The 27,572-nt window shown below is 40.3% G+C and overlaps 1 protein-coding gene and 1 pseudogene across 1 annotated transcript; both read left to right on the top strand.

Moving 5' to 3' along the window:
• The first annotated feature begins 19,026 nt into the window (after positions 1-19,026).
• Positions 19,027-22,585, top strand: LOC133040088 (T-cell surface glycoprotein CD1b-1). Its single transcript, XM_061119833.1, has 6 exons — positions 19,027-19,184; positions 19,432-19,698; positions 20,261-20,539; positions 20,760-21,038; positions 21,481-21,571; positions 22,200-22,585. The coding sequence occupies exons 1-6, from the start codon at positions 19,124-19,126 to the stop codon at positions 22,219-22,221; spliced, it is 999 nt and encodes a 332-aa protein (XP_060975816.1). The 5' UTR covers positions 19,027-19,123; the 3' UTR covers positions 22,222-22,585.
• Positions 22,586-25,722: 3,137 nt separating this feature from the next.
• On the top strand, positions 25,723-26,976 carry LOC133040087 (nucleophosmin-like; annotated as a pseudogene).
• The last annotated feature ends 596 nt before the right edge of the window (positions 26,977-27,572 follow it).

Genomic DNA, 27,572 nt, shown 5'->3' with positions numbered 1-27,572 from the left:
CAATATTTGGGGTAAGGGCTGCAGGGTGTGACTTTATTCTGATTGATTTGGTGCTGAAGTACAAGGTGGTATTCCAAGAGTCATCTGCTTAGCCTGAAGTTGCTATACTCCCCCTGGGATGGGGGCTTTATTTCCTGTGGAAGAACTCAAAGATACTAGTATATTATTGCTTGAGCAGGAACCAGGACCCTTCCCCAAGGTCACCCTGTTGTTTCTTGATTGCTCCTCCTTTGCTTCTTCTTTCCCTCCTTTCCCTGATTAGCAACTGTTTAAGAAGTGATTCCTACAAACAAGAAATGGGGGACAGAAAGGCTTTCATGCCCAGCATGGTCTCATAAGATCCTGCTTTGTTTCAATCCCTCCCGCATTTTTTTTTTTTTTTTTTAAATTTCTCAATCTTGAGAACAGGTGCTAGCTAAGAAAAGGAATAACATATTGAGTATAGAGGATAATCATCAACTCAGCAGAGGATCTCAGGTTTAGGGGTACTGGGTTTCAATTTCCTCTTGTCTTTCAACCTTCCCTATATCTTTCAGGGAATGAGAGGAGAACCACTCTGGGTACTTTCTACTGAAACGGGACATAGTCCTGCCCCAGTTTGGGGAATGGACACCAAATTGGAAATATTCATGAGTTCCAAGTCCTGGATCTGCATCTGATATGATTACCCCTCTATCCCTTAGCCTGCCATTTTGGTGCAACAGATTCAGTTAAAACTGACTTTAATAGAGAAAACAGATGTCATTACATAAGGAATTCAAGAGAATAAACATGAAACTTAGTCTGGACCTAGCATCTTGGGGAGACTTGTAGCCAGTCTTTTATCTAAGCTCTACCATCCATGCTCACTCTACTCATCAGACAGATAGGCCAATAAATCTAAGACAGGGCATTGAGAGAAGGAAGGAATTTTATTTGGGAGCCAGCTGACTGAGAAGATGGCAAGCTAGTACCTCAGAATAACTATCTTGTCAGAGGCCTGGATGCCAGGTTCTTTTATGGATCAAAAATGGGGTGGAAGGTGAGAAAACAAAGTAAAAAGACTATTCAATTGTAAATGTCCTCTAGAATGCTGAGCTTCAGGCAGGGGGATGTGTTAGTTTCACTTCCTTACAGTCCTTCACAGGTGGGTGGACTCAGGCTATTTCCCTGAGGCAGGCCATTATGTATGTCTACAATAACAAAAACAGCAAGATGAGGGTTAAAGTCACAGAAGCAGATCCAGCATGAGTTAAAAATTAACCTTTCCTGGTTACATAAGTAGCTTTTTATTTCTGATATGGTACTAATATTAATAAATACACAATAAGAGCTATCTTGATGAAAGTGAAAGAGGAGAGTGAAAAAGGTGGCTTAAAACTCAAAGTTCAAAGAACTAAGATCATGACATCTGGTCTCATCACTTCATGGCAAATAGATGGGGAAACAATGGAAACAGTGACAGACTTTATTTTGGGGGGCTCCAAAATCACTGCAGTTAGTGACTGCAGCCATGAAATTGAAAGACGCTTGCTCCTTGGGAGAAAAGTTATGACCAACCTAGAGAGCATATTAAAAAGTAGAGACATTACTTTGCCGACAAAGGTCCATATAGTCAAAGCTATGGTTTTTCCAGTGTTCATGTATGGATGTGAGAGCTGGACCATAAAGAAAACTGAGTATCAAAGAATTGATGCTTTTGAACTGTGATGTTGGAGAAGACTCTTGAGAGTCCCTTGGACTGCAAGGAAATCAAACCAAGTCAGTCCTAAAGGAAATCAGTCCTGAATATTCATTGGAAGAACTGATGCTGAAGCTGAAGCTCCAATACTTTGGCCACCTGATGTGAAGAGCTGACTCATTTGAAAAGACCCTAATACTGGGAAAGATTGCAGGCAGGAGGAGAAGGGGACAACAGAGGATGAGATGGTTGGATGGCATCACCAACTCGATGGACATGAGTTTGAGTTAGCTCTGGGAGTTGGTGATGGACAGGGAAGCCTGACGTGCTGCAGTCCGTGGGGTCACAAAGAGTTGGACATGACTGAGAGACTGAACCAAACTGACTGAATAAGACCTACTGGTCACTACACATCTCTTTTTTCTCTGCTAACATCTGATCTTATTGCAGTAAAAAGAAGAAAAAAAGAGGAATGAGTTATTTTCTTTCCCTTTCCTGAGAACAAAGAAGATAAAGAGAACAGTGAGCAGGGCTGAACGTTCCTAGTTTTCTTTACTTTAACTGCTCCTAACTCGGAATGTCTGTAACTAAGTTTGTTTGCTTTTCTTCTGTCAAACTCTGCAGGAGCTACACTTCACACTTACTTCCCTTTGACTTTAGACTAAATTCTTGCCTGGAGAATCCCAGGGACGGAGGAGCCTGGTGGGCTTCTGTCTATGGGGTCACACAGAGTCGGACACGACTGAAGTGACTTAGCAGCAGCAGCAGCAGCTAGACTAAACATACCTGTATTGGTGCTTACCTTTACAACACTCTTCCTCTTATGGTTCTTTTTTACATATCAGAAAGAAGACTGCTGAACCACTGAACTGCCAGACTCAATTACTAGATTACTTATGCTAGACTATGATTGTCTTTGAAATGAGACAAGAGAAAGAAATCAAGATCCTAACACCTTTGTTCCTCATCACTGACTCCTGGCTGCAAACTCACATCTTATATAATCCCCTAGGCTCCTCATGGAGGTGGGCATAGCTCTTGAGGCATGAGCCAGCCTACTGTGTTCCCCTCTCTGTCAGCTTAAAATTAAAGCCACCTTTGTATTTCCTCCAAACTCTGTCTCTATTTTTTATTCAGCCTTCAGTGGGCAGAGAAGGCCAAGATTTTGGCCAGCAGCAATCTATAGAATCTTATTGTCTAAAAATTTGATACAGGAGAAACCTTGAAGACATAAAGTTGCAGCTACCAGCTGCCAGCAGACACTGTTTTGAGAATGGCTAGTGGAAATCCAAAGTTTGACACAGTTCAGAAAACTCAACAATACTGTAACATATCTGAAATCACATCCACAATGACCACCTAGTATTACCTTGGATGTCTGAACTAATTACTTTCTTTTTGACTTTCAAATGTATTTTTCTCTTCAGTGACCAAAGTGAATGTACAATGCATATCTGAAAGGCCACAAAACAGGACAGTTTGGTCAGTAAAGGTTAAGTTAAGCATTGTATAAGACAGACTAATTCCCCTTACTTCAGTCTGTGCAGATTTCCCCATCATTTTCCCTTTTGATTACAGGTCTTTCAATAGAAAATGTTGATGATCAAAATATGCATTTGTCGAGGCTGAGGTGATTCAACTACTTGCCCCAGGTGTAGATTATGTCTCTTTGTGCTAGATTTCCTTTATATTTAGTTATTCACATTTTGGAAAACTGATCAGATAACAAGCTCAGAAATATATATATATATATTTTTATATACATATTATATATATATATATTTTATATATACCCATTATACCCATTTGTATACATCCATTGTCACATAAGCATTATACATGTGCTTTTAGCAACAGACTTAAAGCAAGCAACATTATACATCATGAGTAGCTATATTCTGTGATAACTCTAGTAGATAACTTTTTTTTTCTTCTGACTATTAGGGTAAAAGAGTGCTTAATATAGTAACTTCAACAAAACTAGAATTTAATATGTAGTGAAACAATATTTTTGTCTCTAATTGCACTTATCTCCATCAAACAGGGCCAAATAGAGACTAATTTATTTCCAAAGTTAGTCCAGTCTATTGACCACATAGGCTCCTCCACACTGGATGTTGTGGAACTCCTCAGGAGTCTCAGACTGAATTCCTAAGACAGCAAGAGTCTCCCACAGGCCAGAAGATAGTCTTCCACATTCACCAGATAAACTGCTCAGAACCCAACACGCTACAATTTCTGGAGGGACCAGGCAGAGAGAAAAGAACAATATTTCAATTCTACCCATAGAGGTCTAGTTTACTTAACTGCTGTAAGTCATAGTAGCTTGAGGGGAAGGGCTTCCTTTTATCTGGAAAACACAGATCAAAAGCAACAATATTCCAGACAAAATACCCCATAAACATTATGATCATATTCTTCAGTTCACTCAGTAACTAATTCTTTTATTAACTTTTATGCAGCCACCAGGTTTCCCCAGGATTCTTTAATTTTTTACCTAGTTCAGTGGTATAATCTGAAATTTATCAGAGACTTGTAGCTGTCAAAATTCCTTTCTATGAGTCTACTTCAAGATGAAGCACTTTGACAAAAGCATCAGAGTGCAACAATATCTTTCTTTAAATGACAGAAAGACTTAAGTCCACAGTTAAATGCCTAATTACAATGTAACTGGTAAAGATATTTGATTACAATAATTGATTATGATTGTTAACATTTTATGAGGGCATAACAACTTTTTACAAATTTCATGTAATTTTTAGAATATCTGTATTAATAATACTTATCCATACAGTATAATCTAAGAAGGCTCATCATTCCTTGACCATGCTTCCCATATGATTTAATTTACCAGATTTTCCTGGTTAATACAGTATTTCACTGAGATGCCTCAGAATTCCTCTGAAGCATCTCAATGTTAGTTGGAGGTCAAAATTTAGCATATGCCAAACTATACTTATTCACTTAATTAAAGTGAAAGGATTTCAAAGGCAAATACAAATCATTTAAAGACAGAAAAACTCATACAATCTGTCATCAAAAGAAGCAGTCCAAGAAAACTATTCTCTTAACAGAGAAACCAAATTCAGTTTTGCCTAAGCCCAATCCCAACAAAATCCGTTTACCCAACTAAATTCAATCCAATCTTAGCGAATCCTGATCAAGGACAACTCTTCTCAGTGTTTCCTTTCACAAACCTTCTACAGATTTATCCATATCACTTTGGTCCTTATCACTTTGGCTCTTTTCCATTCAGAAACAATCAGCTCTAAGAAAAAATTGTCCTTTTTTTCCCTTTAACTAAATGTCATTCCATTCCTTGTGCCTTCTTTTATTGAAAACATGAATCTAATTTTCCTGGACTATTACAAAGTTTCCCCTATTTACTACCTTTAATTGCATGTTTAAGTAGATTCCTGAACTTCCTAGTGAAAACTAAGAAGCAGTTATGAACTGTCTTTCCTGCGAGCATTTTGTAGATTGCTAAATGTAAATGCAACAGTAATTTCTGAAAACATATGCTTTCTTATAGAGGTGGCACCAAACATATTCATTAATAGTCCCTTATTTTTTCTTCAAAAGGAAAACAATGTTTGTTAGTTAATATTTCAGTAACTTATTTTATTTGAGTGCTCTATCTATTCAATAAACTTACATCATTTAATCTATGTGGGTCCAGAAGCAACCCAGACAGTAAAATTCCTTCTTGTTCTCATACCATTTACCTTGTCTTTTACACCAACAATATCGCTTCCTTGTCTCTAAATTTCTGTACCCTCTTTATATAGCAAGTCATGCCTAGTATTATCATTTCTCTGGTCCATATCTAGGTTCCCAATCAGAGTCCTGCAGCATTCAGGGTTGACTGGCCTGCCAAAAATGGTCTAACTTTGGTAGAGCATCCTCCCTGGTATTCATAGTACATGGCATCCCATGGTTCTTCTAGGACTGAGACATAACTTCTCAACATTCTTACCTTACTACCGAATTCTAAAATTTCAAGTTATCAAATATCTGGAGAGATTATTTTAGATAGACATTTCCAAAACATAATTTATTTCTATGGAGTTTACCTAGAAGCGTTCTCATCTCATTTGCATTAACTTCATGAACTTGGGTGAGCTGCAGAAGGTGATGAGGGAGAGGGAAGCCTGGCGCGCTTCAGTCCATGGGGTCACAAAGAATTGGACATGATTTGGTGACTGAAAAACAACATTTTTATCATGGGGCTTCCCAGGTGGCACTAGTGGTAAAGAATCTGCCTGTCAATGCATGAGATGTAGGTTTGATCCCTGGGTCAGGAAGATCCTGGAGAAGGAAATGACAACTCACTTCACTAGTCTTGCCTGGAAAATCCCATGGACAAAGGATCCTGATGAACTATGTCCATAGGATCACAAATGTTGGACATGACTTAGTGACTAAACCACAACCATTTTCATCATATCAGGTTATTTTCCTTGCTGATATATTTGCAAATTATATAAAGTTTTGTTTGATCTCTAATAAAACTAGGTACAACAGCAGTATTACACTTAATAGCAATGACTCTAAAGACATGTCTATATTAATCAAAGCAGCAAACTTAAGCTAGTTTTTCTACCAGATGTTGATTCAGTATGGAATATTTCCGAGATCATATCGACCTAAAAGTCATCCTGATCAATTTTCTAAATATGTAGAGGTTTTTAATTTGTATGCACTTACTTTTAGTCCATTAACTAGAACTCATTTGCAAGTTAATTTTCATGTGAAGACAAAACCAGAGATCTCACAGCTTTTCTGCTTGAGTTTAAAAAAGCCTCCCCATTCTGTCCTTCTTTCTTTTTTTACTTTTAGTGTTAGGAATTAGAGATAGCCTAGGTAAGATGTGTTCCTGAGACCCTTGATAGAACATTTATATCAAGGCATAGGGGGATAGAAATACCAATTCTTTCTCATGGGAGCAGAGCTGTAGATCCCCTCATTTTTTGCAAAGATATCCTTGGGGAACCACAAGCTGGAACAGAGAGCTCTGATCACTCACACTTAATTATTCATAGCCAAACAGCATACCAATGCAATGCAGAGAGTTTTCCTAGGATTGCCATTTCCTAGCCCCAGAAAAACAAATGCCCCATCAGAGATGAAGCTGAATGAATGACCAAGGCTAGTCATAAAAGGAAAACCCCCAACCAGTGCTCTGACTCAAGTGAAGCCCAGTGTAATAGGGAGAACTGTTACTCACCAAAGACATCCCAACTGGCCAATGCAAGTACTGACACACACACATACAAACAAATATGGTAACAAATAAGCTGTGGTCATATAGATAGAAAATCAGAGGAGATATAATCTAAAAATTCCACTTTTGTTCCCAGATGGAGGCCTCCAAATAGACTGGCCCAGTTCTTAATAGAAAAGACACTCAGAGTGGCTCTCAGGGAGACCTGAGTGGCTCAGTTCCTGCAAGGGAAGTTGCCTATATGGAATGGAGGGATTTCCCAGCCTGTCCAAGATGAAGCAACTTAGCCTCAAGTTACACTGAATGTGGACTCTAGCTCCAGACAGGTCTTGGCTTCAAACAGTCTTGTGCTATGGGGTTACTTCCACTGTCAGGGACATTCCTCCAGATGCCTGGAGCAAAATGAGCCCCAACAGCTGCTGGGAACTCAGGAAAGGGGCTACTTCTGTCTCACCTGCTCTAGGTACAGAGTTCTGGATGACTTGTCAAAATTGTTACTGAACACAAGTTCATGTGCTTAAGGCACAACGAAGTCAAACAATCCTGAACATCAGAGTTTGAAGCAGAGATAGGTTTATACAACGCCAAGCAAGAAGAATGGGTGACGTACTCAAGAATCCCAAACTTCTTTGTGGTTTTGAGGGAAATGTTTTTATAGGCAAAATTTGTGGGGAGGACTGCAGGGTGTGAGACTTTTCTTCTTTTTGGTGGTGAGGTAACAGGGTGATGTACCCGAATTTTTTACTCAGCCTATGTTGGCATCCTCATCTGGTGTGGTGGTCTTATTTTCTGCTAGTGCTCTCAAAGATATCATTATGTATATTCCTTGAGGAGAAGCCAGGAATCTCCAAGTTTGTTCCATTTCTGTTTTTTAAAAGTTGGAGTATGGTTGCTATAGAATGTTGTGTTAGTCATTATTGCACAGCAACATGAAACAACATACATATACATGTATTCCCTCCCTTTAGGACATTGCTGTCCATTCAGGTCACCACAATGCATTAATTAGATTTCCCTGTGCTATACAGTAGGTTTTCATTAGTTATCTATTTTATACACAGTAATAACAGTGTATATGTGTGAATCCCAATGTCTCAGTTGCTCCCACCCACTTTCCCCCTTGCTATCCATACATTTGTTCTTTACATCTGTGTCTCTATTTCTGCTTTGCAAACATGTTCATCTTTACCACTTTTCTAACTTCCACATGTATGTGTTCATAATGATATTTATTTTTTGATTCTGTTTTACTTCATTTATTAATTTTTTAATGTTAGGTCTTCACTGCTGTGGGGGCTCTCCTCTAGTTGCAGTAACGGGGGTTACTCATTGCAGTGGCTTCTCTTGTTGCAGAGCACAGGCCTCAGTGTGTGTGGGTTTCAGTGTTTGCAGCATGTGGGCTCAGTAATTGCAGCTCTCAGGCTCCAGAACACAAGCTCAACAGTTGTGGCCCATGAGCTTAGTTGCTCTGCAGCATGTGGGATTTTCTTGATCAGAGATTGAACCCATGTGTCCTGGATTGACAGGTGGATTCTTTACCAGGAGCCACCAAGAAAGCCCTCATATCTTCTTAATCCATTCCTCTTTTGATGGATATTTAAACTGCCTCCATGTCCTGGCTATTGTAAACAGTGTTGCTATGAACACTGAGGGTGAATGAATCTTTCTGAGTTATGGTCTCTCTGGATATATGCCTAGGAGTGGGATTGCTGGGTCATATCATGGTTCTGTTTTTAGTTTTTTAGGGGCCCTCCATACTGTTTTCCATAGTGGCCGTACCAATTTACACTCCCACCAACAGTTCATAAGGGTTCACTTTTCTCTACACCTCTCCAGCATTTATTGTTTGTAGAATTTTTGATGATGGCCATATTGACCAGTGTGAGGTGATACTTCATCACAGTTTTGATTTGCATTTCTCTAATAACCCCTTTATGTGGAGCATATCTTCATGTGTTTGTTGGCCATCTGTATGTCTTCTTTGGAGAAATGTCTATTTAGGTCTTCTGTCCAGTTTTTAATTGTGTTGTTTGTTTTTTACGATATTGAGCTGCATGAGTTGCTTGTACCTTTTGGAGAGTAATTCTTTGTCAATTGCTTCTTTTTTTTTTTTAATAAGCACTTCCATGTTTATGATAGTTCACAATAGTGAAGATGTGGAAATAACCAAAATGTCCAGATAAATGAATAAAAACCTATATATATCAACAATGGAATGCTACTCAGCACTGATAAAAAGGAAACCCTGCCATTTTCAGCAATGCAGATGGGCCTTGAGGACCTTATGTTAAGTGATATATGTCAAATATTGTATAACATCACTTATATGTGGAAAACACAAAACAAAACCAAAAACTGAACTGGAAAACATTACAGTGATGGTACCAAAGGCCAGGGATGGGGTCAGGGGATGGGAGAGATGATGTTCAGGGGTATATTCTTACAACTCGTAGACAAATAATTCCTAGAGCTCTAATATAAAGTACAGGGATTACAGACAACAAAACTATATTACAAACATTAAACTTGCCAAGGGATGATATTCTTATTTGTTCCCACCACTAGAAGAGATGATAATTCTGTGGCACAACAGAGGCTAACTAATGCAACAATGGCAATCATACTACAGTATAAATGTATCAGATAAATATGTTGTACATCTTGAATGTACACACTGTTATATGTCAATAATTAATGGATAAATAAAATAAAAATGAAGCCTTAAACAGTTTTAAGTAGTAAAGTAAAATGTACCTATTCATAGGTGTGTCCTTTTGTTTTTAGATTATAATTTTAGACAACATTTTGTATCCTAATTTAAGTTTAAAAGGCTTCATAAATCAAGGCGTCACCTAAGATGATGTTTTGTAACAAGTAACATTTGAAGAACTGTTCTCAAGCTTCCAGCTTTCCTGGTGTGGTATAGCACACAGTTCATATTAATTCAGGTGTTTATCTCTCAAGCACCTCCCCTGCCACCCAACAACAACAAGAACAAAAACAGCCAATAAACTGTCATAGGTTTCTCAGGAAAACCAGAAAAAAAGTCATAAATACATTTCTTTGCCTGTTACATCTACTTATATTTTTCTTTCTCCCTTGTTTTTATTTTTTAAATATGCTTGTGGTTGCTTTTTCAGTGTTTAGTAAGGGTAGAGCTATGGTTGAAGATCTTCAAAATTGCACAGTAGTCATTGGTTCTCTCTCCTTTATAAATTCTCAGATGCAATGTCCTAGGATGGATCCATTTCCTATATGCTTCTTCTGATGACAATAAGTGATGACTGGCCTCAGAAGGTTTTCTCACAGCATATGGACACTTATTTCTCTTTGGTATAATTCCTCAGAGTAAGACGCTTCCTCTGTTCAGAAGATTTTCCCCAGAAGTTACGTTCAAAAGGTCTTTCTCCAGTATGAGTTCTCTGATAGTGCCTGAGACAAGTCCACTTGTAAAAGGCTTTCACCCATTTCTTATGCTCACAGGGTTTCTCCCCAGTACGAACACTCTGGGGCTTGGTAAGGGATGAATGAAGGCAGAGGGCCTGTCCACATGCACTGGATTCACGGGGTTTCTCCTTCATGTGAGCCTTCCCATGTGGAATCAGGGAGGAGCTATAATGAAAGGCTCTCTGATATTCTTACACTCAAAGGGTTTTTCTCCAGCGTGGATCCTATTAGGCCAGACAAATAAGGGTGAGTGAAGGCTTTTCATTCACTTGGTGCAGTGAATGTACACTGCACATGCACTCCTGTGAGAACCTCTCCTGTGAGAACCCTCACATGATGAGTGAAAAAACAGCTGTCACAAAAGGTATACCCACATACTTTGCACTCAAAGTATGACTGTCTTTGGAGTGGGAAATGTTACTTGGGACAAAAGCAGAGCAGACACAAGACACTTTCCCGTATTCTTTGCTTTCATAAAACTTCACAGTGTGAATGTACTGTTGCTGCATGAGCCTGACTACTCATGCGGTTCTGCTGAGCATAAATCCTCACGTGCTGCCTCAGGCCCACCCTCATGAGAAAGGCACATCAATGTTTGTTGAAGCCTTCCACACATTTCTTCCACTTGCAGAGATTCTTCTCTATGTAGATCATGGATGCTTTCCCTGGTGCATGTGAGTTCTGTTTATGAAAAGCATCTTCTGGAGGATTGTGAGAATAATTGCTGGAGTGCAGACTGTCACCTGTCCTCATATCACTGTGTTCACAGTTTATCCTCCTGTGGAGACTCTCCTTGTGGGAAATTGTCTCTGGGCTCAAGGTCTCTTCCTGCATTTCTGATTCCTAGTTTGCTCCAACCCAAAGTCCCAGAGTCAACTGACCCTGGAGCAACATTCCTTCTGACAAGGGCTGCTGGGAAGCAGATGGCCTCAGTTATGCTTTCTGGCTCAATGGGTACCCAATACCCAAAAGGACCTGTTAGCCATGACAGCAGAGAAAAAGCTCCCGACATGCCCGCGTGGCTTTTGCCCATGGTGACTGGCCGGGTGCTGGCACAGAAGTTCTTTCCACTCTCCCTGCAAGTGAAGGCCGTCTCAGATGCACATGATCCACAGCACTTTACAAACGAAGCCTGTATTTTCTCTTCTGAAGACTCCATTCCACCACTTCTGCATCCGGTCGAGATTTACACTACACCGGAAGTCTCTCCCCATGATTCACCTGCTGGGAGTTCCCGGCGGCTCAGCCAGGCCAAACTGTCTTTCAAGACTGTCTTTCACCACACATGTCGCAGGGGTGAGCCGTGTGGATGGAAGGCTCAGCCTGGGGAGTTCTCATCTGTGGCCCGCTCACCTGCTGCTCAGAAGGTGCAGCCTCACCTGCTGCTCCGGGCCAACGACCAGGTCAGGCCTCCTCCAGGTCTTCTCTGCTATGACTGGAGTAGTGGCTACCTCCTCAGACACCCCGGGCTCCGCTCCGGCTGCAGATGGGCAGCTCCATGAGACCTGGAAACCACAAGTCCCGGCGATGACACAAGTGCAAAGTTCTCCAGCATCACATCAGGGTCCAGGAGTCTCTGAGCTTCCTCGAGCAGCTCCCACTTCTCCCAAGAGAAGTACAGGAACACATCCTCAAAGGCCACACAGCCCTGCGCCGGGTTCATCAGGGCTGCCGCACCTGCCACTGCCACAGGACACAGTGGCTGGAATGGGGCCCCGAGAGGCGGGAGACCAGGGCAGGGTCACCTCAGGCAGCGCGTCAAACTCCAAACCTCGCGATAAAATGATGTCAAACAACAGCAAAAACATGACGTCAAATGTTCGAAAAAGGCCCAGGCCGCGGTCCTTAGGGCCCTTGGCGACGGAGCTCGGGCAGAGGCCTGCACAAACATGCGGTCTCCGCGGAGCCTGGCAAACGCGAGGCGCGGTCTCCGGTCCCATAGATGGGTACACAGTGTCACAGCAAAGGAGACAGGGCTGGGGGTTCAGGGCTCCGATGAGATGGGGAGACAGGCCCCGGGTACCTCTCTCGCCTTCCCCGCCCGGCCCTTGAGAGACTGTCCCAGAACTGAGCTCGGGTCCACCTTATCGCCTTTCAACCATCAACCGCTCTGGGAAGTCAATTGCTTATTTTGTAAACATTTTCTTCCATTCTTTTTCTTAATGTATTTTTAATTGGAGGGTAATTGCTTTACACTATTGTATTGGTTTTGTACAAAAACAGGAATAAGCCATAAGTATACATATATGCCCTCCCACCCCATCCCCCATTCCACCCCCCCAGGGTTGTCAGAGAGCTCTGCGTGAGCTCCCTGTGTTGCACACCAACTTTCCACTAGCTATCTATTTTACATATGGTGATATGTATATGCTTCAATCCTACTCTCTCAGTTCATCCCACACTGCCCTTCCCCTGCTGTTTCCACAAGTCTGTCTGTTCTCCATGTTTGAGTCTCTATTCCTGCCCTGCAAATTGGTTCATCGGTAGCATTTTTCTAGAATCCATATATAGGTGTTAATATATGATATTTGTTTTTCTTTTTCTGACTTACTTTGTTCTGTATAACAGACTCAGTTTAACTGCATTTAGGTTACTTCCATGTCCTGGCTATTGTAAATAGTGCTGCAATAAACAGTGGGGTACATGTGTCTTTTTAAATTATGGTTTTCTCAGGGTATATGCCCAGTAGTAGAATTGCTGGATCCTATGGTAGTTCCTAGATTTTTTTTAAGAATCTCCATACTGACATTTCTTAAAAAACTGGAAATAGAACTGCCATATGACCCAGCAATACCACTTCTGAGCATACACACTGAGTAAACCAGATCTGAAAGAGACACGTGCACCCCAGTGTTCATCGCAGCACTGTTTATAATAGCCAGGACATGGAAGCAACCTAGATGCCCATCAGCAGATGAATGGATAAGGAAGCTGTGGTACATATACACCATGGAATATTACTCAGCTGTTAGAAAGAATTCATTTGAATCAGTTCTAATGAGATGGATGAAACTGGAGCCCCTTATACAGAGTTAAGTAAGCCAGAAAGATAAAGAACATTACAGCATACTAACACATATATATGGAATTTAGAAAGATGGTAATGATAACCCTATATGCAAAACAGAAAAAGAGACACAGAAATACAGAACAGACTTTTGGACTCTGTGGGAGAAGGCGAGGGTGGGATGTTTCGAAAGAACAGCATGTATATTATCTATAGTGAAACAGATCACCAGCCCAGGTGGGATGCATGAGACAAGTGCTCGGGCCTGGTGCACTGGGAAGACCCAGAGGAATCGGGTGGAGAGGGAGGTGGGAGGGGGGATCAGGATGGGGAATACATGTAACCCCATGGCTGATTCATGTCAATGTATGACAAAACCCACTGAAATGTTGTGAAGTAATTAGCCTCCAACTGATAAAAATAAATGGAAAAAAAAAAAAAAAAGAATCTCCATACTGTACTCCATAGTGGCTGTATCAATTTACATTCCCACCAACAGTGCAAGTGGGTCCCTTTTCTCCACATCCTCTCCAGGATTTATTGTCTGTAGATTTTTTTGATGATGGCCATCCTGATCAGTTTGAGGTGATACCTCATTGTAGTACTGATTTGCATTTCTCTAATAATGAGCAACATTGAGAATTTTTTTCATGTTTTTGTTGGCCATCAGTATATCTTGTTTGGAGAAATGTCTGTTTAGGCCTTCTGCCCATTTTTTGATTGGGTTGTTTGTTTTTCTGATATTGAGCTGCATGAACTGCTTTTATATTTTGAAGATTCATCCTTTGTCAGTTACTCCATCTGCAATTATTTTCTCCCATTCTTAGAATTGTCTTTTTATCTTGTTTATAGTTTCCTTTGTTGTGCAAAAGCTTTTAAGTTTAATTAGGTCCTATTTATTTATTTTTGCTTTTATTTCCACTACTCTAGGAGGTGGGTCAAAGATCTTGCTGTGATTTATGTCTGAGGCTGTTCTGCCTGTGTTTTCCTCTAAGAATTGTATAGTTTCTGGTTTTGCATTTAGGTCTCTACTCCATTTTGAGTTTATTTTTATGTATGGTATTAATAAGTGGTATATTTCATTATTTTACATATAGTTGTTTAGTTTTCCCAGCACCACTTAACTAAGAAACTGTCTTTTTTCCACTGTATAGTCTTGCCTTTTTTGGTCATAGATTAAGTGACCATGGGCGCATAGATTATCTCTGGGCTTTCTATCCATTTCATTAATATGTATTTCTGTTTTTGTGCCAGTACCATACTGTCTTGTTTACTGTAACTTTATAGTACCTGAAGTTGGGAAGCCTGATTCTTCGTTTCCTTTTTTTTTTTTTTTCTTTCTCAAGATTGTTTGGCTATTCAGGGTTTTTTTGTGTTTCCACACAAATTGAAATCATTTTGGTCTACTCTGAAAAATGCCACTGGTAATTTGATAAGGATTATATTAAATCTGTAGATTGCTATTGGGTAGTGTAGTCATTTTCACACTATTGATTCTTCTAATCCAAGCACATCATATATCTCTCTGTCTCTTAGTATTGTCTTGATTTTTTTCATCAGTGTATTATAGCTTTCAGCATACAGGTCTTTTACTTCCTTAGGTAGGTTTAGTCCTAGGATTTTCATTCTTTTTTTTTTTTTTTTTGCAGTGGTGAATGAAATTGTTTCCTTGATTTTTTTTTTTTTTTTCTGATCCTTTGTTATTAGCATATAGGAATGCAAGAAATTTCTGTATGTTTATTTTGTATCCTGCAACATTACTAAGTTCATTGATTAGTCCTAGTGGTTTTCTGGTGGAATATTTAGGTTTTTCCATGTACAGTATTTTGTTATCTACAAATGATGACTCTTTACTTCATCTTTTCCAATTTAGATTCATTTTATTTCTTTTTCCTCTCTGATTGCCATGGCTAGGACTTCCATGACTATGTTGAATAATAATAGTGAGAGTGAACACCCTTGTCTTATTCCTGATCTTAGAGGAAATGCTTTTGGTTTTTCACCATTGAGAATAATATTTGGTGTGTATTTGTCATATATAGACTTTATTATTGATGTAGTTTCCCTTTACCCTCATTTTCTGGAGAGTTTTTTGTTTTTAAATCATAAATGGGTATTGAATTTTGTTGAAACTTTTTTTATGCATCTGTTTAGAGGATCATATGGCTTTTATTCTTCAATTTGTTAATACAGTTTATCACATTGGTTGATTTTGTGTATTGAAAAATCCATGCATCCCTGACATAAATTTTACTTGATCATGGTTTCTGATACTTTTAATGTGTTACTGAATTGAGTTTGCTAGTATTTTATTGAGAATTTTTGTCTGTATTTTCATCTGTGACATTGGCAGGAAAAACAGGGAAAAAACCAACAAAGTAAAAAATAAAAAAAAGTTAAATAAAAATAATAAAATATATATATTAAAATAAAATAAAAAGTTAGAGTAAAAGATAAAAAACAATAAAAGCAACAACAGCAACAAGAGAACAAAATGAAACAAATGCAAAAAAGAATAGTACTAATAAGAGTGTTTTCCTGGGAATTCAAGCTATCAGGGATCTTGCTCCCACAGTGGTCCAAAATCAATCCCTGCCTCCCCAGGAATCCTTTCAATGACTCTAGGTAGTTCTCTGGACCTGCTGTGGGCACTGTGGGGCCAGTTTAGACTCTGATCTGGCCCAATTCCTGCATGTATTTGCTCCCTAAGTCCACTGCTATGAAGGCTAGACTGGTTTCAATTGTGAGAATACTCACATCTATTCAGGTATTCCTCATATACAGGATTTACCAAGCTTATCTCAGAGATTTTGTGAAACTGTACCAAAAGATTTCCATTGCTCTTCCTAAGTCACACTGCCCATGTGGCTAAGCATGGGTTTTGACTCTATTTCTGCATGTCTGTTGCCCTCAGACACTTGTTCCCTGTCCAGGTGAGAGGGAGGGAAAGCAACAGCTGCTTGGGGCACAATTACTCACTCAGACAGCATTGTAACCACCTGTGGTGGCTTGCTCTGGTGGAAGTCCCTCCCAGTGCCCATGGAGGTAGGAGCTGGCATGTGGGGATGGTGCCAGCACTGCCCTCCGTGTGTGCCCCTCTACAGTGGTGCATCTCTTTCCAGGCAGATCTCGCTTCCTCTAGGGGATTCTTAGCCATGCATCCCCATCCTTCTGTCACCTCTGCTGTATCCACGCAGCCAACAGTGTTCTTCTCCCTTGATCAGTTTTCTCAACCCCATGCTTTAGCACTCAGTCCCTGCCAGTATCAGTGGATTCTTTTCTCAGGCAGTGCCCATGATTGACTCCCAAGAAGGCTTTGGAATGGGGGTTCTCAGACCTCTGGATCCCTCTCAGCAATTAGAGACCCTGGCCCGAGGGATGGGCAGGGACCACTCAGAAGGAGGCCCCTCTCAGCACTCATGGATGTCAAAGAGATTGGCAGGTGGTGGAAGGGGTTGTAATGGCAGTTATATCCCTAGTGTACCACTCAACAATGATATTGTGCTTCTGTGGTGTCTGGGGCTTTTTCCACAGACTTTCCCAGTTGTGGAGCTCCTTACTCCTGTCCTTTCAGGCTGTCTTTTTTTAGCTAGTATCTGTCCCCTCCCTGGGTCTATACTCCCAACCTCACTTTCTAGCAACCAGTCTGTCTTTGCAACAGACAACTCATGATTCAGGCTGGAATGTCCAGCAGTGTGGTGTAGATCATGCGTGAGGTTTAACTTATTTTGTCCTGCTTTCCACAGATCATCCGCTGTGTTCTTTGATCCTGAAGGGTCCTTTTCTGTCCCAGTTGATTTTTCCACCTTGAGGGCTTTTTTTTTTTTCCCCCTGAGTGTAGGGACCTCCCTTGATTTCATATTCAGCATTGCATCAGGCTTGCTGGTCCCTTTTTTGGTTCCTCTTTTCTTTTTTTCTTTCTTTAATCATACCTGGTTGTGGGGGGACTTTTGTTTTAAGTGTCTGGTAGTGTTCAGCAGATGCTTTTTGACAATTGTCCCATTTTTAGGTATATTTCTGATGTACTTGTGCTCAGTGGCTTCACTTCTGCCTGACTCTTTGCAACCCTATCTACTATAGCCCACCAGCCTCCTCTGTTCATGGCATTTTCCCAGTAAGAATAGTGGAGTGGGTTGCCATACCCTCCTCCAGGGGCTCTTCCTGACCCAAGGATTGAAGCCACGTCTGCTGCATTGCAGGTGGATTCTTTAGCACTGGGCCACTGGGGAAGCCCTGATGTACTTGCGGGAGGTGATTAATTTTGCAAACCCCTACTCCATCGTCTTGACTTCTTCTCCTCTGCTCTATTGTTTCTTGATTATTTCTCCTTTTATTTTTCTGAATTCTCTCTCTTTTCTGACTAGCAACTTTAAATCTGCCTTTTGGAATGGAGGGAAGGTAAAGGAGGCAGAATGGAGCCTATTTCCTACAAACAAGGAATATGAGACAAAAGAAGCTTTTGGGTCCAGGAGAGTATCAGAGTGTCAAATTGTCCCTCTCAAATGTAAATTGTCCTGCTCAAATGTAAATGTGAACTGTCCTGTACAAATGTAAATTTCAATTTCGAAAATTGCTATGGTGTAAGAAAATTTTTCTCAGATTATAAACTAGTGTGCTATCATGCTAAGTCGCTTCCATTGTGTCTGACTCTTTGCGAGCCCGTGGATTGTAGCCCACCAGGCTCCTCTGTCCATGGGATTCTCCAAGCAAGAATACTGGAGTGAGTTGCCATTTCCCTCTCTAGGGAATCTTACCAAACCAGGGACTGAGACTGCTGTGTTTATCATATTTAATTCTGAGACTTGGGTTCCAGAATCAAATATGATAAAGAGTTTTAAATGATTTTCCTACATGTAAATGATTGTCAACACACACACACATACACAAACACATACACACACATATAGTAAGGAGAATGTGAGATTAGATGAGGCAAGAGGGATGGGATAAAAAAGAGGGCCCATTGAGAACACTGGGAAGAGGTAATGGTAAAGTGCTAGAGGAGAGTGGCCATGGACACAGAGTTCAGGTTGGGTGGATAAACTAAAGGAATTCTAGATTAAAAAAGACTGGGGACTTGCCTGGGTGGTCCAGTGGTTAAGAATCTGCCTGCCAATGCAGGGGATACAGGTTCCATCCCTGATCTGGGAAGATCCCACACGTCCTGGAGCAACTAAGCATATATATCACAACTACTGTGCTCACGGTCTAGAGCCTCTGATGAGCAACTGCTGAAGCCCAGAAGCCAAAGAGCCTGTGCTCAGCAACAAGAGAAGATACAGCAGTGAGAAGCCTGTGTACTGCAACTAGAGGGTAGCCTCCACTCACCACAAGTGGAGAAAGCCTGCATGTAGCAGAGAAAACTCGGCACAGCCATAAATAAAAAATATTTAAAAAACAGAATGGAGGCTGATCAATTGTTTAATATTATTGTTTCTTTTTAACAGATGTGAAAATAAAGAATCAGGGAGGTGAAATAACCTTTCAACATTGCATGGTAACTTTTCCAAGGTAATAAATATGAAGGAAACTGAGATCAAGGAGATCATTTGGACCAGAGACGTGAAAACGAAATCTACAAGTCATGAGCTGGAGAGGAAATGAGAGACAGAGTGAAAGCCCAGAGCCGTGGGAAGCAGTTTTTCAGTGATGAGCAATGTGTGTGCAGAAGAGATTTGTCAGTTGAGGAAGAGAGGAAGTCACTATAAAGTACTGAGAAAAAGGGTTGCTGAAATTAGAGATCAAATACCAATTCTGAGCGTGAGAAGCTCTACTTCCCATTGAAATGCTGCTTCTGCCACTTCTGTTGCTAGCAGTTATTGTCCCAGGTGGTGACAATGAGGATGGTAAGAGCAACTCTGGCTGTTTCCAGCCTAGGTGCTGGGCTTCTGGATAAAAACATGCTGCACTTACCACTAAGGGTCTGGGCTTTCCTGTCTCTGGCTCTCTGCTCCATTCTGGAGGCTGGGGGTGGAGCAAGAAGACTTGGGGCAGGGAACTGTTTCAGGCTCTATGTTGTTCAGACTCTGGGTTCTTTTTCATTTTATCCTAATTCTCTTTTGCCTCACTTTTCCTATCCTTCCACCACCACAGCATTCCAGGGGCCAACCTCCTTCCATGTCATCCAGATTTCGACATTTGCCAACAGCACTTGGGCTCAAAATCTAGGCTCAGGCTGGTTGGACGATTTGCAGATTCATGGCTGGGACAGTGACTCAGGCACTGCCATTTTCCTGAAGCCCTGGTCGAAGGGCAACTTCAGTGATGAGGAGGTGGCCGAGCTGGAGGAACTATTCCGAGTCTACCTCATTGGATTTATTCGAGAAGTGCAGGACCATGTCAGTGAATTCCAGTTGGAATGTGAGTACAATCCTCTGAACTGGGGATGCTTTCTGCATGTATATACCTCTCTAGTCTCCAACCCTGACTCCATACCTCTACCTTGTATCCCAGATTTTTCCTATTCTTTGAACTCTTCTGCCATAGATGAAATTCCTCCTTTGTGAACATTTCCTGGTTTGTTTGTGCATAACTTGCTTTTCTCACATCCCAAGTAACAAGTCCTCACTTTACCTACCCTGTTGCTGAGTGAATGAATCCCTCCAATCTGTCTCCTCAAGCATCTTGTTCCTGATCCTTTCTCTCAGTGTAATTGCCCCCTTCAGGCTGGAATGCTGTACTTCTGACCCCCCTCTTGACCACCTATTCCTTATAAGAAAACATTTCCACCATTTACAACATGTGTAACTCTCCCAAATGCTTTTTTCTGAAAAGTCTCTGAATATGGCATTTTTTTTTTTTTTTTGAGTCATTTCACATCTCAGACCTTTCCATCAAAATCTAAAGTCCCATGTCCTTTTCCCATTTCTTTCTTTCTTGTGTGCTTTTAAAATAACTTTGTCTCTGTTTTCTTTCTATCCAGACCCCTTTGTGATCCAGGGCATAGCAGGCTGTGAGCTGCATACTGGGAAGGCCACAAGAAGCTTCTTGCAGGGAGCTTTAGGAGGCCTGGATTTCGTGAGCATCAAGAATGATTCATGTGCGCCTGCCCCAGAGGGCGGCAGCAAGGCCCAGCGTTTCTGTGCACTCATCATTCAGTACCAAGCCATCTGTGATACTGTAGCCAAGCTCCTCTTAGAAACCTGCCCTCGGTATCTCCTGAGTGTCCTTGATGCAGGGAAAGCAGAACTGCAGAGGCAAGGTTAGTCCTGTTCTCTCCCCAAGGCTTTTCTGTTTCACCTTTCATCACCTTCTTTACATTCAAAAAGTGGGAGGTACCTAAAAGGAGAGTTTTTCATTATCAAATTATTTGGTTTCCAAAGAAATGGAAGAGGTCACTATCCAAACTTGTGAGTTTCCGAGCCTCTATGCTCTGGATTAGAGTCGTAATCTGACGTTCTTACTACCCCTTCCTACCCCAGTGAAGCCGGAGGCCTGGCTGTCCAGTGGCCCCCCTCCCCGGCCTGGCCACCTGCGGCTGGTCTGCCACGTCTCAGGATTCTACCCAAAACCCATGCGGGTGATGTGGATGAGGGGCGAGCAGGAGCAGCCTGGCACTCAGCAAGGGGACGTCATGCCCAACGCAGACTGGACGTGGTATCTCCGGGTAACCCTGGATGTGGCAGCTGGGGAGGCGGCTGGCCTGAGCTGCCGAGTGAGGCACAGCAGCCTGGGAGACCAGGACATCATCCTGTACTGGGGTGAGGAGGAAGTGGAGCCCAGCTGGGGATGGGAGGAGGTGGTCCTCAAGCCCAGAGGGAGGGCCTGCAGAAGGTAAGGGATTTAATGAATGAGAGAGGGAGGGAGAGAGTGGGAGAGAAAATAGAGAGAGAGATTGAGACAGAAACAGAGAGTCAGGTTGAGGTTTATTTCTGGGACAACGGTGCCAGAGGAATGAAATTAGCTAATCTAAGGTATAGAATAGGTAAGAAAGAAGAATGCAGACTAGATGGGATGGGACAAGAGAGAGACATAAAATGTGGCTGTGAGTATAAGCCTTCTAGGAATATGAGAGAGGGAATCAGAGATGCCCATGTGTCAGAAGCAGGTAATGGAGGTGCTAACACTCAAGTGGGCAAGAAGGCCAAGAGAAATAGAGAATGGGTTTGAAGTGATATCCCTGTGTCCTCTCTCAATTGCCAGGACACTCCACCTCCATTGGCTTGATACTTGTGGTAGTAATGGTGGTAATCATCCTTTTGATATGTCTTGCATTGTGGTTTTGGAGGCGCTGGTGAGTTTTTTATTCAGTTTTACTTTTCTGTCCATCCTCTCACTCTTTCCCTCCATTTTATCTATCACTTTAGCCTCAATATTTCCACCAGATCCTTTCCCATTTCTTTCCAACTCCCATCTTTGTGTAAATCTATTTTTAAAAAAATGTGGTAAAATATATATGACATAAAATTTACCACATTAGTCATTTCTTAAATGTACAGTTTAGTAGTATTAAGTACCTTGACACTCTGTGCAACCAAAACATAGAACTCTTTTAATCTTGAAAAACTTAAAGTCCTATGCCAGTTAAACTACACTCCTCATGCTCTGGCTACCACTGTTCTAGTTTCTCTCTATATTAATCTCTGTATGAATCTTGAACCTCTTAAAAGTGGAATCATCGGTGTTTTTTTGTGACTGGCTTATTTCACTTAGCATTATGTCTTCATAATTCATTCATGTGGTGGCACATATTAGAATTTCTTTCCTTCTTAAGACTGTATAATGCATTTTAGATTATAAATTAATTTTCCTATGGACAGATGGTTTGATTCCACCTTTTGGCTCTTGTGAATAGTGCTGGCTATGAACATGGTGTGAAATATCTCTTATGCAGAGTGATTTTTTGCTTGTGCTCTTAACAGGTCATATCAGACTATCTTGTGAGCCCCTCACCATCTCCTTTTCCATTTGGAACAAGTACCCAGGAACCCAGAAACTCAAGTGGTCAGCCTAGGAGTCAATTTCATCATATTTCATCAAATAATCATCTGATCAAATTAGAGTTCCTACAGATTGTAAGATCAGAAACAGAATTAAAGTTGTTTATATATTATAAGACAATATTAATATTAGGATCTGCTCAGATTTCTTGGATGTGAGATGTGGGAAAGGATATACCTTGTAATAAATGAAATAATGTACACAACTTTTATGGTGACATCTCTTTTGCTTCTTACTTGAAAATTTTTTTTCTGTTTCTGCTGTAATACCATTTGTCAAAGTGAGCTAACTATTATTATGCCAAGATAATTATATTTTCAGAGATGCTGAGCATTTTTAACATAATTTCTCCGTCTCTGTCATGATTTTCTAACCATGAGGGTCAGCAAAGAAGTTTCTTTCTCCAGGAAGCCTTCTTTAATGATACAGTGGAAATAACCCTCCCTTGACTGATATCATGTTCAGGTCCACAGTATTCTGTATCCACAACACTGCAGTTCTTTTTGTTTTTCTTTTCCTTCTACTTATAAGTTCCTTTAGAGAGGGGCTTATTCTAGGTGGGTTCTAGGCAAGATCTTTAACTTGCTTATGTATTTGTTTAGTAACATAATCTGAGTTGATATAATTGCTTCAATAAGGGTCTTTTCCCTCAAATCACCTTTCCTTCTTTTTTTTTTCCCCTCTTTAGTTGATATTCTATATTTTCCTCTTACTAAAATATTTCCACATAGCCAAGAATAACATGCTTTCCTTGTTTCTGCTCTGAACTCCTCTGGAGAAAATCACTTGTGCCCATACAAGGGTCTCAAAGAGTCAGACACAACTGAGTGACTTCACTTTCACTTTTCACTTTCATGGATTGGAGAACGAAATGGCAGCCCACTCCAGTATTCTTGCCTGGAGAATCCCAGGGACGGCAGAGCCTGGTGGGTTGCTGTCTAAGGGGTCGCACAGAGTCGGACACGACTGAAGTGACTTAGCAGCAGCAGCATCTTACAGGGTAGGCAAGCTGTTTTATGCTTCACTGCACCCTCAGCTAAGGCCAGGACCCTGATTAGTCTGTGTTTCTTGGGGGAGTGGATTATGAACCAGCAGTAGCAGTAGTACCTGTGAGCTTGTTAGAAGAAGAAATTTTCAACCTCAACACTAAACCTATTGAAAAAAAAATCCTGTAATAGGAACTATAATGCTGTGTTTTCATAAGCCTTTTAGGTTATTTGAATGCACATTTAATTTTAAGAACATCCTGTCTAAAGATTTTTCAAGCCCTGGACTACTAATACTTTGGGCTGAATAATTCTTTGCTGTGGAGAGTTGTTCAATGCACTTGTAGGAATTTTAGCAGCATTGGAAGGACTGATGCTGAAGCTGAAGCCCCAGTAATTTGGCCACCTGATGTGAAGAACTGACTCATTGTAAAAGACCCGATGCTGGGAAAGATTGAAGGCAGGAGGAGAAGGGGACGACAGAGGATGAGATGGTTGGATGGCATCACTGACTTGATGGACATGAGTTTGAGCAAACTCCAGGAGTTGATGATGGACAGGGAATCCTGGCATGCTGCAGTCCATGGGGTCACAAAGAGCTGGACACAGCTGATTGACTGAACTGAAATGAACTGGCCTCTGTCACTAGATGTCAGTAGTTTCTCCCCGAGTTATAATAACCAAATAGATCTTCAAACATTTCCGAATGTCCCTGGATAGTAAACGGACCCCAGATAAGAGCTAAGGTCTAAGGTAATATACAGCATTTCACCTCACCTCTCATCACTTAGTTGTAATAATTGGTACTCTAACCTAACTGAAGTCTATAGTTTATATTCGGTGGTTGAAAAAAGAAGGACTCTTCATCTGGATGGTATAATTCATTCTAAGCTCAAAGTTGCTGTAGAATTTTGTTGTGTAGTTAAAGTTGGACTAGGAATGAAGTTCAGAAATAGAACAGGATAGACAGAGCCAAAGAGCAAATCTGGAGACTGACCTACCTCTGGATATTTTAGTTATATGAGCACAACAATTTCATTTTTCCTTTTAAAGCTGAGCTAGAATTTTTACTTGCTTAAAAATTCAGGTATGATTTTGCTTTCTGATGTCTTGTAATAGCTTTTTCATATTCTTTTTATAGCTTTTCTCTGTTTTCTTCACTCCTCTTATTTCTCCTCCTTCCATCAAGTCATCATCTCTTAAAGATAGTTTTTTTTGACTTGTGTTTTTTCACCAAAGTTTCCTTACTTTGGAAAATGTTAATTTACTCATGACTTTAACTATGACCTGTAGATGAAACACTTTCAAAAACAAATCTTAAGTCTCACAATACAAGAGCTCTTCAATTCTTTTTTATATGAGAGTTTTTGTGCATGTGTATGTGTTAGCTTGATTTTTGCTAATATATAGAAATTAGTTAAAATATTTGTCCTAGGTTCCAGTGTGCATGTTAAACTAACTTATTAAATATAATATTTTATCTGTAAATCCTTTTGGATTTTCTATTCATACTCTCATAATAGCTTTAAATATGAAAATTCTCAATTTTTTTCAGCCTTCCTGCTACCTTTTATTGCATTTTCTTGTCCAATGGCATTGACTCTGAACCAGTGCATAGAATTGATAGATGGCATTCTTATCTTTTTACTTTTACTGGGTAAGAATATTCCAACAATTAATATTGGGTATCAACCCTGAAATTAATTGAAAGGACTGATGCTGAAGCTGAAGTTCAATACTTTGGCCACCTGGTGTAAAGAGCCAACTCTTTGGAAAAGACCCTGATGCTGGCAAGATTGAGGGCAAGAGGAGAAGGGGATGACAGAGGATGAGATGGTTGGATGTCATCACTAATTCAATGGGCATGAGTTTGAGCAAACTCCTGGAAATAGTCAAGGACAGGGAAGCCTGGAGTGCTGCAGTCCATGCAGTCGAAAAGAGTCAGACACGACCGAGTGACTGAAAAACAACAATATTAGGTATGGTAATTGCTCTAAGTGTATCATGGATAGTTTTTTTTCAGATTAAGAACACTTTCTTTCAAAGTTATTAACTTTTTTAATTATCACTTTTATTATGGATGACTATTGAATTTCATTAAGAGCTTATTCTGAATTTCTTGAGATGACAAAATGTTTTATATCTTTTCTGTTTTTAATGTTTTGAGTCACACTTAAATTGTCAAATGGTAAAACAAAATTTTGTTTATGTAACTTGCTTATAATGTATTATGTGGATCCAATTTTCTAATGTTTTATTTATAAAGTTTTTCTAGTCTTAAAATTTCTTTGTCAAGTATTGGTATTGAGAATTTTTTGCCTCATAAAACAAGTCAAGAAATCTTTCCTATCTTTTTATTCTCAGAGAAAGTTTCTGTGATATATCTATTTTTAAAATAAATACTTGGTCCCTGGTGTGATTCTGTCCTGCGCGGCTGCTCGTTCGAACAGTAGTTTAATTCCGGCCGGCTTCTCTCCCACATAAGTGCGTGCCGCCAACCCATGGAGGATTCAATGGACATGGACATGAGCCCCTTGAGGCCCCAGAACTATCTTTTCGGTTGTGAACTAAAGGCTGACAGAGATTATCACTTCAAGGTAGATGATGATGAAAATGATCACCAGTTATCTTTAAGAACGGTCAGTTTAGGGGCTGGAGCAAAGGATGAGCTACAGATTGTTGAAGCAGAGGCGATGAATTATGAAGGCAGTCCAATTAAAGTAATACTGGCAACTTTGAAAATGTCTGTGCAGCCAATGGTTCCTCTTGGGGGCTTTGAAATTACACCACCTGTGGTCTTACCGTTGAAGTGTGGTTCAGGGCCTGTGCATATCAGCGGACAGACTTAGTAGCTGTGGAGGAAGATGCAGAGTCAGAAGATGAAGAGGAGGAAGATGTGAAACACCTAAGTATATCTGGAAAGCGTTCTGCCCCTGGAAGTGGTAGCAAGGCTCCCCAGAAAAAAGTAAAGCTTGCTGCTGATGAAGATGACGATGAGATGATGATGAAGACGATGATGATGATGATGATTTTGATGAGAAAGTTGAAGAAAAAGCTCCAGTAAAGAAATGTGTATGAGAACTCCAGCCAAAAATGCACAAAAATCGAACCAAAATGGAAAAGACTCAAAACCATCAACACCAAGATCCTTCAAAAAACAGGTCAAGAATCCTTCAAAAAACAGGAAAAAACACCTAATTCACTGAGAGAACCTAGCTCTGTAGAAGACATTAAAGCAAAAATGCAAGCAAGTATAGAAAAAGGTGGTCCCCTCCCAAAGTGGAAGCCAAGTTTATGAATTATGTGAAGAATTGGTTCCAGATGACTGACCAGGAGGCTATTCAAGATCTCTGGCAGTGGAGGAAGTCTCTTTAAGAAAATAGTTTAAACAGTTTGTTAAAAATTTTCCATCTTATTTCATTTCTGTAACAGTTGATATCTGGCTGTCCTTTTTATAATGCAGAGTGAGAACTTTCCCTACCGTGTCTGATAAATGTTGTCCATGTTTCATTGCCAAGAATGTGTTGTCCAAAATGCCTGTTTAGTTTTTAAAGATGGAACTCCACCCTTTGCTTGGTTTTAAGTATGTATGGAATGTTATGATAGGAATAGTAGTAGTGGTGGTCAGACAGATGGAAATGGTGGGGAGACAAAAATATACATGTGAAATAAACTCAGTATTTTAATAAAGTAAAAAAAATAAATAAATAAATACTTGGTAAAATTAAGCAGTGAAGGTTTACATTGGAAATTTTTATTTTCTTATTTTTGAGGAGGGAGTTTTAAATTTAACAGTTTTTAAAAATAAAAATAGCTCTTTTCAAATTGTCTGTTTCTCTTTGTGTCAAGTTTGCTAAATTTTGACTTAACAAAATTTGTCCAATTTTTCAGATTTCTAATTTACTATTGAGTTGTGCATAATACTTTCTTTTTTAACAATCATATTAATGTCTATGGGGTTCATAACTACATATGTCCCTGCTTTTTAAAAAACTGGATCTTAGAAATTGGTGTTCTCTCTCTGTTCTCTTTCTGAAATTTACAGGAGATTATCAATTTTATAAATTTTTCAAAAACTAAGTTTTGACTTTCTTTTTTCTGTGATCATATCATTTTCTTTATCATGTCCTTCCTTCTATTCTCTTTCTATTTATTCTATTGTGATACAATGATTCTGAGCACCTGGATCCAGTGTGTGAAGTAGGGGGTTTTCCATACATCTAACAAACAACACTTCTGGCCAGCTTATAACTCAGCCCAATTCTGACACCATATATCTGGAGATAACATCAGATTCCCCAGGTTCAG

Source organism: Dama dama, chromosome 20 (genome assembly GCF_033118175.1).
Source record: "Dama dama isolate Ldn47 chromosome 20, ASM3311817v1, whole genome shotgun sequence".
In the NCBI taxonomy this organism is placed as follows: Eukaryota; Metazoa; Chordata; class Mammalia; order Artiodactyla; family Cervidae; genus Dama; species Dama dama.
The sequence above is the reverse complement of the archived record's forward strand: the minus strand, read 5'-3'. Positions and strand labels throughout refer to the sequence as shown.

Coding starts and splice junctions, on each gene's coding strand:
- LOC133040088 (XM_061119833.1), top strand. CDS start 19,124: ATGCTGCTTCTGCCACTTCTGTTGCTAGCAGTTATTGTCCCAGGTGGT. Junction 19,185..19,431: donor AGGTGGTGACAATGAGGATG/GTAAGAGCAACT, acceptor CCACCACCACAG/CATTCCAGGGGCCAACCTCC. Junction 21,039..21,480: donor GGACATCATCCTGTACTGGG/GTGAGGAGGAAG, acceptor CTCAATTGCCAG/GACACTCCACCTCCATTGGC.